Source organism: Notechis scutatus, chromosome 1 (assembly GCF_049901735.1).
Source record: "Notechis scutatus isolate UNSWTSFEM ecotype Mainland chromosome 1, rNotScu1.2, whole genome shotgun sequence".
NCBI lineage: Eukaryota > Metazoa > Chordata > Lepidosauria > Squamata > Elapidae > Notechis > Notechis scutatus.
In genome coordinates this window covers 15,845,905-15,865,030 of record NC_142009.1, presented here as the reverse complement: position 1 = coordinate 15,865,030, position 19,126 = coordinate 15,845,905, and the positions used below count along the sequence as shown (strand labels likewise).

The 19,126-nt window shown below is 40.2% G+C and overlaps 1 protein-coding gene across 8 annotated transcripts in view; it reads left to right on the top strand.

Annotated features, from left to right (window-relative positions):
- AUTS2 (activator of transcription and developmental regulator AUTS2) overlaps positions 1–19,126 on the top strand; it is a 1,004,882-nt gene that overhangs the window by 964,486 nt on the left and 21,270 nt on the right. For 3 of the 8 annotated variants that reach the window (XM_087957516.1, XM_087957486.1, XM_087957537.1), the window contains 6 exons: positions 873–1,338; positions 3,541–3,809; positions 5,277–5,518; positions 7,870–7,914; positions 15,767–15,862; positions 18,458–18,529. In XM_087957516.1, the coding sequence (XP_087813642.1) occupies positions 873–1,338; positions 3,541–3,809; positions 5,277–5,518; positions 7,870–7,914; positions 15,767–15,862; positions 18,458–18,529 (1,190 nt within the window). The remainder of the gene's footprint in view (positions 1–872; positions 1,339–3,540; positions 3,810–5,276; positions 5,519–7,869; positions 7,915–15,766; positions 15,863–18,457; positions 18,530–19,126) is intronic. The other 5 variants (XM_087957526.1, XM_087957505.1, XM_087957493.1 and 2 more) reach the window with 4 other exon arrangements.

Genomic DNA, 19,126 nt, shown 5'->3' with positions numbered 1-19,126 from the left:
GAAGCTCCATTGGCACCGAAAGGATTGAGTCATCTCAATTTGTCATCTCAGGAGGCTTAAAAAATAATCACAAGAAGAGTGCCTTCACTCTTTTGATGCCATACTCTAAACCCGAGATGCTCTCGCAATTGACATTCATCTTTGAGTCACTTGTGGTGGTAAACAAAGAGTTTCATTGGATTTCTTCACATGAAGCGTTTAATTTTATTACTTAATATATTTGTACTCTTGTTTTCAAAAACCGTTTGTGGCTTTGTTAATTCTCGCTGGTAAACAAGTCGGGGATGGTTGGTGTTGATCCTTTATCTTCTCTCATAAAGAAAGGTCAGGCTGCAAATGGTTAGCTTTTCGTAGTTAGTTTTTCTATCAGGATGTAAAACATTAATAGAAAATCAGTCAGATTCTAAGTGGTTTAGATAGATAGATAGATAGATAGATAGATAGATAGATAGATAGATAGATAGATAGATAGATAGATAGATAGATAGATAGATAGACAGACAGACAGACAGACAGACAGACAGACAGACAGACAGACAGACAGACCAGTGGATGGATGGATAGATATAGATATATAGATTTAGATAGATATAGATAGATATCAGAGCAACCTGGTCTACCCAAATATGGGACAGAGCATACTGTTTCTACTTTCGCCTTTCAGCCCCAATCCAGGAGCCTTCGTAGGCAATCACTTTCGCAACAAATCTATACTAGTCTCCCTTTATTTCTTTGTCAGTAAATATAAATTCAACACAGTCAGACTCTAGTTTGTTCACCTAACATGCTAAAGTGAGGCTTCAGAGTATGTGTAGTTTGCCTTATTGTACCAACCATCTTTTTAAAAATGTGTTTGATGTTTTTGTTTCTAGATACAGACTTAGGAGTTGTTACGCTAACAGAAAATGAAGATCAAGAGGCCAGGTCTTTGGCTCTCCCCAAAATATCAGGATTAGAACGGAGCCAAGAGAAGAGTCAGGACGGTGGAAAAGAGCCATCGCTTGACCCTGTTGTGCCTCAGGATCTTTGTCCTCAAGTTCCTCAGCCTTTGGTCCCACCTCGTTTGGAGCCACCAACGGAGGCACGTTCTCCAGAGCCTGCTGCTGTCCACCCTGCTCGCTCCTCCTATTCGGAAGCCCCAGAGAAGCAACCAGCTTCGGAAGAGGCCCAGTTTCCCACCGTTCCTCCTTCCCAAATACAACATCCGCCGAGACCTCCCTCTCCTGGGCAGCCGGCCCATCCAAACCTACCACCTTCTCAGCTGCGTCCTCCCTCCCGTAGCCTTGCACAACAGTTGTCGACTTACAACAGCAGCAGTTTAAGCCTCAACAGCTTGAGGTGAGGATCACGCTGGGCTTTTTTCCAAGCATTTCTTGAAAAGGGGCCAGGCTCTTTATTTGGGTGAGTGCTGTGGGGACAGTTGGAAGGCAGCCAACAAATTATAAATAACATTATCTCCCATAATCCAAAAACTCTGGGCCAACCCTGGAAACCGAGACTAGACAAAAAACGAAAGAGGTGCCAGTTTCCAGTACTGTTGTCTGCAATTTAAAGGACTAAAAGTACAGCAAGGCTCTTGCTGTGTCAAGTGTTAGGGAGAGACTATTAATCAGGCAAGAAAATAAAGTACTAAATAATTAGACTGGATCCCTCACGCCTCTGCTAATGAAACCCAGAGATGTGTAGCAACATCTTCCATCGCCTCTATCAATTTCTTGCGCTCCTCAATTTCAGATTTCTTTTTTTAAAAAAAATTAAAAATAACTAAAGGGGAAATTGACTCGTGGCTCGGACAAGTATCAACCTTTACCCATATATATTTCCAATAAAATATCTGGGTTTCGTGTTGACCCAAGAGATGTTCTTCAGAAATCAAACGGCAGGTGGATATGGCTTGTGCTTTCTTTACAAGTTATGGCCCTTTTCCCTAAGAAGAAGTCAGATAAGGTGAGAAAACTAAATGCCTGCTGGGGAAGGTCTGAATTTGGCATTCTAGTAAATGAGTGTTTAGGGACTGATCTTATCCCTCAAGGCAGCCATTTTGTGAGAACAGCTATGGCATGCTCTCAAAACTGCTCAAGTGTCTATCAGTCCCTAAACTTACTTTATTACCTGAACCTAGCCATTATAGCTTATAAACACGTGGTGCATGGCTTGGTGTTTTGTGCAAGCAGGAACATGTTGGTTTGTTAGGCAACCAGGCTGGAACGATAATTTTAGCAAAAAGGGGAAGTCTAGCCATAATCTGAATCACCTTGTGATGAGATGGGCGGCAAACAAATTTAATAAATAAAAATAATATAATCATCTCTAAATCTCGCTTTCCATCAGACAGGTGGGATGAGGGAACCTCAGGCTACATTTCGTGGACAACAGATTAGGCCAATGATGATGACCCTTTGGATTTGGTGTGTCAAAAACTTGGAAAATGCCTAACTTGGCACTGCTGGTGTGTCGCACCCCCTCCCAAACAAAAGAGGACGATCTCTATCTCTTCTCCCCCTACCCCCAATCTAGCCCACTCTGAACAGTGATACTCAGTGGCAGTGCCAAGACAGGGCCTGAAGTGGAGGCCCAGATCTCTATTTCAACCCTTGTGCCATGGCTGCCACACACAATAGGCTGCTTTGTGCCATGTGAGCCTTGGATAACGGCACAATTTGCCCTCACAGCCCAAGTGCTCCCCAGGATCTGCTGTGTGGCGATTAATTTCAGTCTTTTCCTTCTGTTGACAGGCCCTTGTAGCCTACTCAAGGGTGTTGTGGGTCCCACAAGGCATTCGCCCTTGAAGCAAGTCAGAGAACGTTCTTCCACAGCCTCTGCAACCTTCAGAAACTGCAAAATCATGCCCCATTCTTGCCCAATTTCCGGAGGCCGTGCGAGAGCACACCTCATTCTCATGTGCCTTCCACAGCCTCTGAAAATTGTGCTTTTGACAATAGTTATCGCCAGGTATTGGTGAATGCTGGCGCATCACCCAAAACGTTGCGGCATATCATCTTTGACATGCGTGTCATAGGTTCTCCATCACTGGATTAGGAGGTTCTGATCTGATGTGGAGAATATGTATAGTCCTTGACTTATGATCACAACTGAGCCCAAATTAAGTGAGTTTTGCCCCTTTTTACGTCCTTTCTCGCCACAGTGAATCACTGCAGTTGTTCAGTTAGTAACGCAGTTGTTCAGTGAATCTGGCTTCCCCGTTGACTTTGCTTGTCAGAAGGTCGCAAAAGGTGATTATGTGACCCCAAGACACTGCAGCCATCATAAATACGAGCCAGTTGCCAATTGCCTGAATTTTGATCACATGACCTTTCTGCAGTGGTTGTAAGTCTGAAACATAAGTCACACTATGCCGTTCTAACTTTGAACAGTCACTAAGCAAACTGTTGTAATTCGATGACTACCTGTATTTTGGGAAGAAGACCTGTTCTCTCTGTGTGGCAGTGGGAGGGCTTGTGGGTCTGCCCTTCCCTACTGGATAATTCCTTTCTGTGCATTTGCTAACATCTTCCTTTCTGCCTCTTTCCCCACAAACAGCAGCAGCAGAAGCAGCACCCCAGCCAAAAGTCAACCCCCTCCTCCCCCTCCGCCTCCTCCCCCCATAGCTCATCATCCCTCGGCATCCCCCTTCCCTCTCTCTTTACCCAATCACAGCCCCCTTCATAACTTCACACCTGCCCTCCAGCCTTCTAATCACACCCATCACCCCAATATGTTTGCCCCTCCCACGGCATTGCCTCCTCCTCCTCCTCTGACATCGGGGACATTACAAGTTCCAGCTCATCCCGCTGGCACTGCTTACTCAGGTAAGGAAGAAAGCATCACTTGCCAGATCAAATCCTAATTTCTTTGCTCGTTTTAATCAAGGTATTGGTATCTCAGGTTATCTGAGGGACCATGTCTTGCCAGTCACATCTACCCGACACATTAGAGCGGGGAGGCAGAGAATGTTGCGGGTCCCATCCCCCAGGGAGATACACCTGGTGGGACCCAGAAGAAGGGCATTCTCCGTGGTGGCTCCCTCTCTCCGGAACATCATTCCCTCAGAGTATTCTCTGGCCCCCTCTCTAATACTCGTCCGGAAGGCGCTAAAGACCTGGTTCTGCCAGTGGGCCTAGGGAACCCAGAGCAGGATGGAGCCCATTAAATGGCTCGTGTGAGGTGCTATCGCTGGGGCGGGTGGTGGTTTTATTATATTGATTTATTATATGACTCTTATTTGTTTTATTGTTTTTATATGAGGTTTTATATCCTGTAAGCCACCTTGAGTCGCCCCACCCGTCATGTTTTTCCTTTCTTTCCTCGCTCTATACTCTTCCTCCCTCCCTCCCTTTCTTCCTCCCACTCTCCATGTTTTCCCTTTCCTTCCTTGCTCTATGCCCTCCTTCCCACCTTTCTTCCTTCCCTTCCTCCCTCCCTCCCTTCCTATATATCACACACATAAAAAGACTCAGGGTTTTGATTGCCTGGGTCATATATTCTGATGTCATCTACCTCCCATGGATGTCCCTGACTTTGCACATATCTAAATTATCCTCTATGCAATAAGGAGAAATCAATGGAAGGAAGATAGGTTTTGGCTGTGTTACTTGTTTTTCCCCTTCCAATAAGATAAGATTGAGCCTTATTTTGGGTCCCTACACAGAGAAAATGGAGTCTTTTGATGACCTTGAAATAGCATCCCTACCAGGGGTGGGATGCTACCGGTTCAGACCGGTTCAGGTGAACCGGTTGTTCTGGTGACCATATGGCCCCGCCCACCTGGCCTTGCTCTTTCCTCTGCTTTATTTCCTTGTTTTGGAGCACAGCTGATTCACACGGCAGAGCAGTTTTGCCGTGCCTCAGCTGTTTTACTCACTGGGGCTGCATTAGAAGGTAAGTATTATAGCTGAAAATGGGCTTTTTAAAATGGTGTGCATGAGCGCAAAGCACGCAGTCACCAAACCAGTTGTTACATCGGTTCAATCGCACCACTGATCCCTACTGAGATCCATATGGTCTCAACCTTACTAGGTTTTATGAAGGTCATCAAAACCTGACTTTTCAATAGTTTTGGAGGGGGATAAACTTTGGGTTTCTCATACTATTCCTTTGTGTACAATTGTGAGTTGCTTTCTCCTTTGCTGTTATTTTAAAGATTCTGATGTCTATTCTTAGCCTTCTTTACAGAATTAGGCATGCACATTGTTCAGAGTTGGCGATGATTGGAATGATGCATAAGATGTCTTAAAGGAGGAAAGGAGAGACTTTCATGATGTTGTCTTCCTTTCCAGAGCAAGATCTTCTCCGCCAGGAGCTGAACACTCGGTTTCTGGCTTCCCAGAGCGCCGATCGTGGCGCCTCTCTGGGCCCACCACCCTACCTGAGGACCGAGTTCCACCAACACCAGCACCAACACCAGCACACACACCAACACACGCACCAGCACACCTTCACGCCTTTTCCTCACGCCATCCCTCCAACAGCCATCATGCCAACGCCAGCACCTCCCATGGTGCGTAATCCAGGCAGAAATGTGAGGATAAGTAGCGCGCAGACTTCTTTTGTTGCAAAGTATATCGTGACAGCTACAAATAATAATCACAACAGCAAAGATGTTTGTGGAGTCATGGGAGAAAAGACTGAAAGGCATTTGGGACCCTCTGGACAGTTCCCCTTTGCAATGGGGAAGGGTCTTGGGGTAAAGGGACTCCCATGTATATAGATTTGGCATCCCAGATCTGGTATTCGTAATTTAATAGGTAATTTTAACTTTTTGATTTTGCAATCACACTTAGGTGCAAAGAAAAATAGTTATATAATTAATATTCCCACCCACTTCACAATTGTGGATCTGGGTGATGAGTAGAGAATGAAAACTGAACATACAAGTAGTGCAACCATTAAAACAAGTACACATCTAAGGACAATTAGAGCAACACTATAACAAATGCCCCACAGAATTGCCTGGATATTTTACGGCAGTAATTTAGTTCCAGGGCTGAAGTTTCAATTGGTCACATAGCTAAATTATACCCTATGTATTTCTAGCTTCTCTGATAATGAGCATGAGGAAAATCTCATTGAATAAGTACCATTTTTGATGTGTATTGAAAGTTTTCTGCATGAAATTTCCGGCTATTTATTCATCAGCTTAATATTTCCCTTGTTTCTATTTGCTGTAAGTGAGAGGCAGACTTTAATGAGTGCCTTTCTTTTAAAACAAAATAGAGGTATTTATCATATTTTAATAGAACCTTTTAATTAAAGGTGTAAAAGCCCCAATTTCATATCCCACTCTGAGGCCACTGTTATGTTTATTGCAATCTCACAATTCAGACTTGGTAAAAAAAAAAATACAGAAAACATGGGAATGTGACAATTTAGCAATGATGTCATACAGTGTCTTTGAATAAAGGGAATAAATAAATAAATTTTATTTATTTATCTTTATTGCCTTAAATAAAGATTTAAATAAAACTAAACAACTGGGGGAAAGAATACAGTGAATTGTCAGTCTTCTTTCTTACGCTTCACTTTATTTACAGTATTACAATATTGTAGTATTTCTATATTTAGACCTAATCTATCTCTATGTCTATCTCTATCATTTTATTGTCGAGAGGGCAGCATACATGTTTAATAAATTATTAAATTTAAATGATTGATTATTAAATTTAAATTAATATAAATAATCATGGTCACTCTGATCAGAAATTCCATTTGGGTAAGTGTTAACAGAATTGGAACTATCACAGAGATGACTGAGAAATGTGAGGTAGAAATGTGAGGTAAATATTAGCAGGATGGATAGAATTTTGAATCTCACCATTATTGCTACAGGTAGTTCTCGACTTACGACCATAATTGAACCCAAAAATTTTATTATTAAGTAACACTTGTTAAGTGAATTTTGCCTCATTTTGTGACCGTTCGTGCCACAGTTGTTAAGTGGATCACTGCAGTTGGTAAGTTAGTAACATGGTTGTTCAGTGAATCTGGCTTCCCCATTAATTTTGCTTGTCAGAAGATTGTAAAAGGGGTATACATGACCCCAGGACCCCACTGCAACCGTCACAAATCTGAGTCAGTTGTCAAGCATCTGAATTTTGATCATGTGACCATGGGGATGCTGCAGGAAATGTGGAAAATAATCATAAGTCACTTTTTTCAGGGTCGTTGTAACTTTGAATCGTCACTAAATGAACTATTGTAAGTCGAGGAATACCAACCAGTAATATTACTGGTATTATCACTACTTTTATTATTATTATTATTTTAAAAAAACCCTACCTGCTGTCTTCATAAACCAAATCCAGCAAAAAGTGAAGATGCTGTAAAATGATGAGTGAGGGATGAAAGGTTAAGGCGCCAGAGCAACAGAATGTCTAATCTTTGCTTGTTTTATTTCATACCTGAAAATTTGCTACCTGTGTTTTTCTTGATCTGTTTTGCTTTATGACTGCTAGTTCCTGATCCTTCTTAACTTCCAGGGACTTGTTTTGTTTTTGTTCTTTTTAAGTTTTCTGCTGTGGTTTATATTGAGAGGCATCTTAGGTTGGGTTTGTGTGTGTGTGAAGCATAAAAAAAACACACACAACAGTGACTACAACTGGCAATTGAAGCCTTGTTCTTTTTTTTTTTTTTTTAATGTGCTTCATGAAATACACATTTTAAAAGGTGGGACTTTGATACTGTGGTTGTGGCTACCATCTTGAGTTTATTATCCTTCTAACCCTCATCAATAACTATGAAATATGTATAAAAACTAATAGGAACGTTTTTTTAAAAAAATCAAAACTTCACAAAATGAAAAAAAAAGTCTGTTATCCTCTCCCCTCCCGACCAGATGTAATGTAATGAGTTTGTATTTCAATCCCTTTACAGTTTGACAAATACCCTACAAAAGTAGATCCTTTCTACCGTCACAGTGTGAGTTCTTACAATTGCATTAACGTGATTCTAATTGCTTTTCTTCCATGAGTTTACATCACTGTTCAGTCACTGATAGAACATCCAGTTTTATGTCTCATTCCTTCACATCCATTCACTATAAAAAGTATCTGTCATCAATATTGTCAGTTGCTTTAGTTGTTGCCTCGTTGTCTTTTTCTAAAGAAGTAGCATCTTCTCCTTTTTAAAATTGCTAATGTTGTTTTTTTCTCAACAAGTCTAGTTTTTTCATAATGAGGCTGGGTGTTCAGTGGATTTACAAAGTCTCCCTTATTATTATAGGCTTCCTTATAGCGATAGCATTTAGAATTATATACCACTGTCTTTGCAGCATTCTCTAAGCGGTTTACATATTGCCCCCAACAAACTGGCTCCTCATTTTACCGACCTCAAAAGGATTGGAAGGCTGAGTCAACCTTGAGTTGGTCAGGATTGAACTCCTGGCAGATGGCAGAGTTAGCCTGCAATTCTGCATTCTAACCACTGCATCATCTTATTCATCCTAGGGTGATCGTTATTTTGCAGTTTGGTATGGCAATGAAGACAAGAGAGCCACATTCACGTGTTAAATAAAATCCCGTGTTTATTCATCTTTTCATATCTGAGGTGATTTGTGCAGATGCAGTGCATACGCCTATGTCTCATAATTGAGATGGGAATAAGTTTTGCTTTGACTTTAAATCAAACCAATCCAAATTGGAACACTGGCTGTCATGCCCCCGTCAGAGTCTGAATCCGAGTAGGAAGACAAGCAGCTGACAGGGAGTGAGAGTCTAGCTCTGTTGGCTGTGGAGGAAACTGGGGAAGGGCAAAGTCTGGCTGGGCAGAGCAAAGCAGGGGAGAGGTAGAACAAGAGAGAGGGAATTCAGAGAAAGACCCAGACCCACCCCCTCTTCATCCTAGGGCACGCAGGGAGGAATGGAGAAGAGAGCAACATGGGTTGCGTGGCTTATGGGGGAGGAAAGGGCCCTGATTCCCTTCATTAGCCACATCTGGGAAGAGAGTTTAAAAGAAATGTATGCTGGGTGCGGCAGCTGCTGGGAGCAAACGTGAGTTTATCTTGTGTTGACTTTGCTTATCTGTGTTGCGGGCATGTTGAGTTATTGTCGTGCCTTCATGTCTGGAATTCTTGCTCCTGCCCTGTCAGACTAAATACCTCATTTTGCCTTGATTGGACTTATAGTTTTTGTTGACCACATTTTGGACTTGATTCTCTGCAGTCAAAGGCTGTTCCTGGGAGAGTTTTTCTCCAGCCAGAAGGTAACCAGGACATTAGGGGCAAAGTTGGAGTTAATAAAGGGATTCTTATTGATTAACTGACTGTATTGCCTTTGTGGCATGCCCTGGGTCATCACATTGGCTATGGGACATTGGGACAGACTGAGCCTTGGCAAAGTTGTGTAGATTCAAAAGCCAACTAAACTCCCTGAATAATCATCTTCAGCTTTGGATGGAGTTGTGCTACCCGAACTTGCAATTTGTGGGGTCCTATTGGACTCACAATTTCTGCTTCTTGTAAATTACAGGTGGGATGCCAATTGCACCCATTCCTGGATCAGAGAGCTTTGTGTACAGTAGTTAATTCCTACCCTGTCACCTCACAGCTGGATTATTGCAAGTCACTGAGTAGGAGATCATCTTTAAAGACCGTGTACAGGTAGTCCTCAACTTACAGCTACAATTTATGTTATTAACTGAGAAATTTGTTAAGTGAGTTTTGCCTCATTTTATGACTTATCTTCCCACATTTATTAAGTGAATCATTGCAGTTCTTCAATTAATAACATGGCTGTTAAGGGAATCTGGTTTCCCCAATGACTTTGCTCGTCAGAAGGGCTCAAAAGGAGATCACATGACCCTGGGACACCGCAATTGTCATAAATGTGAGTCAGTTGTCAAGCATCCGCATGTAAATCATGTGACACGGGGATGCTACAGTGTTCATAAGTGTTAATAATGGTCATAAGTGACTTTTTCAGTGCCATTGTAACTTAGAACGGTCACTAAATGAATTGTTGTAAGTCGAGGACTACCTGTATTTATTGTTTGATATAATCCAGTCAAAACTGGTTGGAATATAAAACCCTGAAAAAAAACCAGCATGTGAATAAATCAAACTATAAGATTAAAAGCTTAAACAGCACCTTATTTTAATGCATCCTAATTGATGGATCTTACTTAATGACCCAAAGCAGAGAGCTATTATGGTCTAAATTGGCAAGCAAGCTAGAATTTGCTTTTTACGTTTTGGATTTTGAGTGTTTATATGTTTTTTTTTTACCAAAAGATACCAATGTAATTTAGAAAATCACTATTGTGTTCAAATGTATTTGTTTTCTCCACTGAGAGTGTAGAATTGGGCATAAAAAGCAAGCAAGCAAGCAACCCAAATCAAGAATACAATTTAATCCTGACATAGGATTATGAAAGTTCATAAGATCATAACAGTTAGAAGACCCGTTTAGCCCAACCTCCTATTCTATGAAGGAATTCACTTTTGTTAGTATCTCTTATGGCAACTGTTTAATACATCCATTTAATGCATCAAGGTTGCAAATTCCAATGCGTTTTTCAAATTGAGCACGTATTGATCACCCCACTGGGGATATATTCCTATCATTTGCCCTACAAAGGAGATAATTAAGCTTTGCATTCATGTTAACACTTTTAATTTACCATATAGATAAAGAGTCATTTGACTGTAGTGTTCCATTTCTTGACTGTTAAAGAATCTGCGGACAGTAATACAAATCTCCACCTACAAGCTCCATCGTTGTGATTCAAAGGACCTGACAATTATATAAACGTTATAAATAAATAAAGTTAACCAGTTCATAATAAGGAAGCATAAAAAGGGAAAGGGAAGGAGAAAGACTCCACCCCAATATCTGTTGGGAATATATCAGCCGTATGTTGGGAAATATTTTCGGTCACTGGAATTCTTGCAACTTATCTTCCTTTCTTGTAAAGTAGGTAAGCCTTTTCTAAAATGGCTCTGGAAAAACTAGTTTTAGGCAGAGGTCAAGAACCTGAGAACGATTGACAATTAAAGATTTTAATAAATGCCCATTGATTTAAAGTTTAGAACATCCAAATTAGTAGGAACCACAGAGGACACTCCAAGATAGATGTTGCTTCAGCATTATTTAATTTCAGTGGAGAGCTTTAGAGTTGATACTGTTGTCCTCTCTGCTTTGGAGCACAAAATGTGAGATGCTCCTTGCTTGATTGCCAAGAATGAATTTGAGATGTTGGGATGTAGTATGACCATTGCCACAATGGTCATTTGGTTGTTAACAGCCAGTGGGCAGTAACATTGCTCTGTCCCTGCGTCTTTTTGAACAGCACATTATACAGAAAGTTAAATGTTACAGGCATTGGAGTCTTTAAAGATGCTCATTTTAGGCATTAAAAAGTGATTTCAGCCCCAGACTCTTGACTGCCTAATGACTTCTTAAAGCTTTCGGTTTCAATATCAGTTAATCTTGGAAATGTTTTCTGCATCATTGGACATTCGTGCTAAAATGAACTGCATTAAAACAGCACTGAGCTATCTTCAGGAAAAGAGATAGTATGTTTTTCCTAATGAGGTTGGAAGTATAAAAGGGGTTGAGGATTTTGAAGTATATGGGGAATAAGAGTGGCTTGCTTTTTGAGTTTTGGGGCTTAGAAAGCATGGGAGTTTCACTATCCCTTGACTTTGCATTGGAAGTTTCCAAAAGAATGTTATTTTCTTGGTATAGCTGTATTATTTTGGCTTAGTGGTGTATCATTGTTTCTTAGGTTCAGTTCCCTGGTCTGTAAAATAGGAAAAATGGTATCCTATCTTTCATACCAGCATGCAATTAAATATGTTAATGTTTCCACCAAATTAAAAGTTTTGCTTGGCTAGGAATTTAATAGTGACCACGTTCTTATTTACTTTTCCTGCTTCTTTTCAATTACCAACGTATTAGCAATCCATACCAGCTCACGCAGCATTGCAATTATATTTGAGCTAAATGCGAAGTATAAAGAAGCAAGATTTAATGAACTCCAATCCTCTCAAAATTGTGCTTTTTAATGATACACTCTTTCCTTTTGCAAATGGGGAACAGCAACTCATCAGTTAAGAGTGGGGATAGAATCATTCTTTTGGTGATGATGATGTTATCCATTCAGTTGTGTCTGACTCTTGGCGATTCTAAGGGCCAGGTCTCACCACATCTTCCAATCTTGCACTACTTTTTTTTTTTTTTTTTTGAGTTGTTCTGTGTTCTGGCAGGTGTCAGCTTTGATAGTGTCCAGCCACCGTGTTCTTTGGTGGCCTGGTTTCCTTTTACTGCTAACTTTTCCCAACATAACTGCTTTCTCCAGTCCCAAAGGTGCTTTTTCAGGAGGCAACTGGACTTTCTTGTTTTTTTTCTTTGAAGACGTTTCACTTCTCATCCAAGAAGCTTCTTCAGCTCTGACATGATAGTGTGGAATGGAATGATTTATATTCCTTGCAGACAGCTGGTCATTTGCAACCTTTTAGAGGGCATCCTGCAGTGCAAGAGGTTGGACTAGAAGACCTCTAAGATCCCTTCCAACTCTGTTATTCTGTTCTGTTATTCATGCATCTATTTTATACAAAGCTTCCAAGTTACCTAGATAGGATTGAAAGTAATACTATTACATTTCCCAACTGTGTCTTTTCCAGACAATTAAGTAATTATTGAATTAAAGGCGTGGAAGAGAAACTGAGATACTATTTCTTTGTACGCTCAGTAGGATGATATACTATATTACACTAATGTTGGAATGCTATATACTTTTCATTTTTACATATAATGCATGAATTCTGTGCTCTTAATTGCATTTTAATGACAGGGGAAGTGGGAACAGGAATCCTGGAACTCATAACAATTTCTTCCCCAGCTTCAATTAAAGAGCAATTTTTGCCAAGTCTCATATCAAAAATCGCAGAGTATTTCCCCCCCATTTCCTTTTCCAATATATAGAAAACTGGGTGAAGAGACTGTTTTCTACACTGCTTTTAAGCTTAAAAGCAACTGCTTTTGTGGCAAAATAATATTTGTGGTAAAATAATATTTTGGATGAAGATGGTCTCAGGTTCAGTTTCCTGACTCTCCAAGTACGGATGGAAAATCCTGAAGACTGTGAATGCTCCAACACTGGAGGTTTTTAAGAAGAGATTGGTCAACAATTTGTCTGAAGTGGTGTAGGGCAGGGGTGTCAAACTGGATTTCTTCGAGGGCTGGATCAGCATTGTAGTTCTCCACAGGCGGGCTGGCGGGAGGAGGAGAAAGGAAGGACGCCTCTTGCAGCATCCAAAATGGGCCTGCGGGGGGCGTGCATGGCCTCCCGTACCCCATTTTTGGCTGGTAGAGTGCTGCAGGAGGGCCCCCCCCCCCGTGCCCTGTTTTAGCTGCCAGAGGCACCGTGGGCCAGTCTTTTGCTATTTCCAGGCCTGATATAAGCACCCCACGGGCCAGATCTGGCTTGTGGGCCTTGAGAGTGAAACCCCTGGTGTAGGGTTTCCTGCCTGAGTAAGGGGTTGGACTAGAAGGCCACCAATTCTATTCTGTTATTCTGTTACTGTAGATGGTTATCTTTTAGACAACAGAAGTGTGCAAAATTTGTCAGTCATGGATCAGAATGTTCCATTCCCCTCCAGACTATCAAATCTCTTCCAAGTCATTTTGTTCTGGAGATAATTGGTGGCTTCCAGAAACAAATCCTCTAAACCAGAAGGGGCTTGAGATGTTTTAGATATGATATTTGGATGAAAGAGACTGTTGGGAGCTGGATCATCTATCAGATCACCTTGAATTCAGATGATTGACATCTGAACTCTCCTTCTCATCACCCCCTCGACCTGGAAGGGTATGGTCTGGAGACAAGCAGATTTCTCAGAAAATAAGTAGAATGTTCTTTTCGAACGGTTGCAGCAACTGGGCTTGGCTAATCTAGTAAAGAGAAGGACCGGGGGAGAGATGATAGCAGTCTTCCAATATTTGAGGGGCTGCCACAGGGAGGAAGGGGTCAAGCTATTTTCTAAAGCGCTTGTAGGCCAGACAAGGAATAATGGATGGAAACTGAACAAGGAGAGATTTAACCTGGAAACAAGGAGAAACTTTCTGACAGTGAGAACAATCAACCAATGGAACAGAAGTTGCCCTCGGAAGTTGTGGGAGCACCATCACTTGAGACTTTCAAGAAGAGATTGGACTGCCATCTGTCAGAAATGGTGTAGGGTCTCCCGCTTGGCAGGGGGTTGGACTAGATGACCTACAAGTTCCCTTCCAACTCTAATTATCTGTTATCCTGGACTAATTAATTTTGCACATCTCTATTAAGCAGTAATTTAGTGTGCAAAGAACAACTTCCTGTGATCTATATTACTTAAGTCATGGATGCATTAATTTTCTGGGAGAGTTTCGAGATGTTGGATATTAATTGCATAGCAGAGTTAAGGGCTCATGAGATCAGAATCTACGGGGCTGCCACAAAGAAGAGGGAATCAACCTATTATTCAAAACTCCTATAAACAGAACAAGAAGCCGTGGATAGAAATTCATCAAGGAGAGGATCAACCAAGAACTAAGGAGAAATTTCCTGACAGTGGCAACAGTTACTCAGTGGAACAACTTGCCTCCAGAAATTGTGGATGCTCCAACACCAGAGGTTTTCCAGAAGAGATTAAACAACCATTTGTCTAAAATAGTATAGGATTTCCTACTTGAGGGTTGGACTGCAAGACCTTCAAGGTCCCTTCCAACTCTGTTATTCTGAATAACCAATAAGTGGGTGTGGGTCAAAGCAAAAAGAGAATTTAAAAAGTGCATTTTATTTAAAAAAAGTTTAATCTTATTCACAAGTCAATTCCCTTCTGTATTTTGCCACTTCTACTTTATCCTGCAACCGTTAAGTTGAATTGCATTGTACTTACCAAGTATCAGCAATCACTGAGAAGCTGCCTGGATGTTGAATGAAAAGTCTTTTGGGGCTGGTACTGAAACTTGCACGCCATTATTTCAGTGCTGTATCTAATGCAATTGACAATGAGATCTTCTTTCTGCACTAGCTCCTTCCCTGCACTCACATATTTTCCGTAACATAAGACTGCAGAGATAATTTTTGTATATCTACTATCATTCTACCTCATGATGCATTCGCTCAGACAAGTCCTTCCCTCCATATCAATCATCTCTCGTCTTGCATGTCACAAATGCGCTGTGTAATCTTTTGCTGTCTTTGTTGTCATTTCTTTGTAGGCTTATCACTTCCTCCTTTGCCTAGTACTCGACAGATTAATAAGTTTCAGTGATCCTTCATTGTTGTTTTTTTCTTGTTACATAGTCAGTTCACCATCTCATTCATGCTTGTATCTCTTTTGATTTCTTGTAAGTTGAAACTGCAAAACTTATATATATATTTTTTCTTAAGTTTTCGCAGGTACTTACATGTATGGTATTCAGCTTTGTTTGGGTATTTTCCCATGTTATTATAGTTGTGCTTTTAAAGTTGTAGCAACGTTTCGGCAGAATCTCATCTGCCATCATCAGGCTTCTGTATTGTGTTTGTCTGTCCACAGATGAACACAATACAGAAGCCTGATGATGGCAGATGAGATTCTGCCAAACGTTGCTACAACTTTAAAAGCACAACTACAATGACGTGGGAAAATACCAACAAAGCTGAATGCCATACATGTAATTACCATGAAAAACTTAAGAAAACATATATGTATGTATGTATGTATGTATGTATGTATGTATGTATATGTATATGTATATGTATATATGTATATGTATGTGTCAGTAACACTAATCTCTTTCTACCACAGTTATTCCACTCTTATCCTCCTGCTGTGTCTGGGATCCCTCCTATGATACCTCCAACTGGTCCTTTCGGCTCACTGCAAGGAGCGTTTCAACCCAAGGTAAACTTACACTCTATAAAAGGTAAAGGTTCCCCTCGCACATACGTGCTAATTGTTTCTGCCTCTAGGGGGCAGTGCTCATCTCTGTTACAAAGCCGAAGAACCAGCACTGTCTGAAAACATCTCCGTGGTCATGTGGCCGGCATGAGTAAATGTTGAAGGTGCACGTAACGCTTTTACCTTCCCACCAAAGTGGTCCCTATTTTTCTACTTGCATTTTTACATGCTTTTGAACTGCTAGGTTGGCAGTTCTACAATTACACAGGAAGAGGTAAGATATGGGGCAAATTATGAGGTGTCAGTGACCTGCAAATATTTTGAGAGGGAGATTCAAAGCAGAGATGTTATTCATATTGACTTCACCCAACCTGAGATTTGCAGAGATTTTTTTAAAAAGTAGAAATTAACTTGCCCTAACATTTCTTGAGTTCTTTTCAGAGGGGTCTTTAAAACATCTTTGCCTCTTTAAGTTGACTGAGATGGGTAATGGATAATCTTCCTTACCGTGGCCATTTCATGTGTTTGGATATGACTCTTTCCGATGGTTTGAATATTGGATATCCTTGATCTCTCAGTGAATGGGAGGACTCACCCAAAATTGTCTGGAGATTCCCTACAGTTTAGAGGTGGGCTGAATTTGGAAACAAAAAGAAGAGAAGCACTGGTTGGTTTTCAAACTATTTAAGTTGGGGTTTGTTTTAGCCATGGCTTTGCAAACAAACAGTAGTGAATCAATCCACACATATCCTTGTGAAGATTACAAACCAAGCGGCTAGGCTTTCATAACTTATTATGCTAAAAGGAAATAAAATTATAGTTTTGGTGTATGAATTAAATCAGAGGGAAGCCCAAGGCTCCACACTATAAATGCAGGAGTATGAATGAGAAGATGACAACTTAGAAGTAGTGATGAGATCTTCAGACGAGCTTTCAAATTCCAATTACTCTAAACTGTTTATACATCCTTTATATGTCAGATATTTTATTTCTTTGTATGGAATATTTTGTGAGTATGGGTGGTTGGGTGGATGTATATAAAGTGGAAATCTATGTTTTCAGCAGTGTGTTTTAAATCCACACTTTTTCAACATGAATCCACAGTGAAGTTGTGAATCGCTAACAGTGATTCAAGCTGCTTAAATATGTAGATTATGGGTTATTAGCAGAGGCCTTCATATGTATGCTAATCAGTCTGTTAAGAATCCATTTGAGTTAAATCATCCATAGCATTGTAGATGGTTTGTTTTCTGAATATTTTTTTAAGGAAATACTTACTTAACTGAGGATTTTTTCTTGATTTCAGAATTAGTTGCTCTTATGGAAGAACAGTCTTGCAGTTTGTGATTGAGAGGGGAAACGCTTGACTCTCCCCATGCATACATATGTCCATGGGTTGAAAGCATATGCTGTGGTTAGAAATGGGAGAATGGGGCAGGAAAAAATGGAAAAGATCAGCTTTTAAATCTTCATCATTCACACTCTGAAATTCTTCCACTTCAAATCATTCTATATATATCATCAATCATACAGTGTATATTATATACTTATAATATACACTAAAACATACATAAATTAAAACAGGCCAGTTTTCAAAACCTCATCATTGTTCTCAGATGGATTGGAATAATATGGCTCAACTTTCAGCCATTTTCTTTTTTAAAAAAAATAGAAGAATAGAATAGACTAGACTAGACTAGACTAGACTAGACTAGAATAGAATAGAATAGAATAGAATAGAATAGAATAGAATAGAATAGAATTCTTTTACTGGTCAAGTGTGGTTGGACACACAAGGAATTTGTCTTGGTGCAAATGCTCTCAGTATACATAAAAGAAAAGATACATTCATCAAGAGTCAAGAATCATAAGGTACAACACTTAATGATAGTCATAGGGTACAATAAGCAATCAAATCATACTAGGAAACAGTCATTGACTGTTGACAATTGAAATTGTAAGGATACAAGCAAAAAAGTCATACGGTCACAAGTGGGAAGGGATGGGTGATAAGGAGTGATGAGAAGATTAACAGTAATAGTAGTGCAGACTTTGTAAATAGTTGGACAGTGTTCAGGGAATTATTTGTTTAGCAGAGTGATGGCATTCGGGGAAAAACTATCCTTGTGTCTAGTTGTTTTGGTGTGCAGTGCTCTATAGTGTCATTTTGAGGGTAGGAGTTGAAACAATTTATGTCCAGGGTATTGTCCAAGATTAACTTTGAAAAGATATCGAAACTATTTCAACTTCTCAAAATTGCACACATCTCCATAAACTTAGAGAATGGAGCTGGAGACCCTTCAAGACGGTTTCATCTCTGATCAGATGACCTCATTGAAGCAATGTGTGGTTCAATCTTGAGCTTCATGGGTATGTGGGAATAGGAAGGAAAAGATGAGATGTCATCATTGAAGCAACATGGGGTTTAATCCTAAATTTCACAGAAATGTGGGAATAGGAAGGAAAAGCTGAGATGCCATCATTAAAGCAACGTGTGAGTTATCTGTGAGCTTCCTCACTTTCCAAAGCTGATTATATTTAAATTTATGTATGTTTAAATAATATATGTTTCATGTATGTTACATGTGACATTTGCAGACTTCAAATCCTATTGATGTTGCGACAAGACCTGGAGCTCTTCCACATACTCTTCTTCAGAAGGATCCCAGGGTAAGTCCCATGAAGTTGCAATTTCTAAAAAAACCTTGGAAAATCCAAAAATAAGTTGACCTCTTCTTCTTTGTGGGAGCCCCTTAGATATTGGGACACTGCTATTATGTCACCCCCTAGTCTTTTTTTTTCATCATAACTCTTCTCACTGTCTATGCAGAAAGTTCTGATGACTTCAAGCAGGTACATAGAAGTTCCACTTCATTGGCAAAGTCCATTCCTAAGATATCCAGGACTTGGGCATGGTCAATTGCATGGTGACAGGAATTCAAAGTTGGAATATGATATTGCTTGAAAATCCAGCATTGGTACCTGTGCTCTGTTGTTCATACTTTAGCCTCACACCCAAAGAAAAGCATTAATAAGATTTATAGGATGATATAATGGCCTGAAAAAGTACAAGTAATTACTTGAGCTTCCATGAATTCCTTCCAAAAGGAATCAAAGCACTGTAATAATATGAGTCAATTCTTGGGTATTTGAACATCATCACTTCATCTGAGTTCAGAGCAGTTTAATCCCAATGAAGTGTGCAGCCAAAAGGAATTATGGTCAGAAAGTTCTAAAAAGAAATTCAATTATATCGTAGCCTCAAGT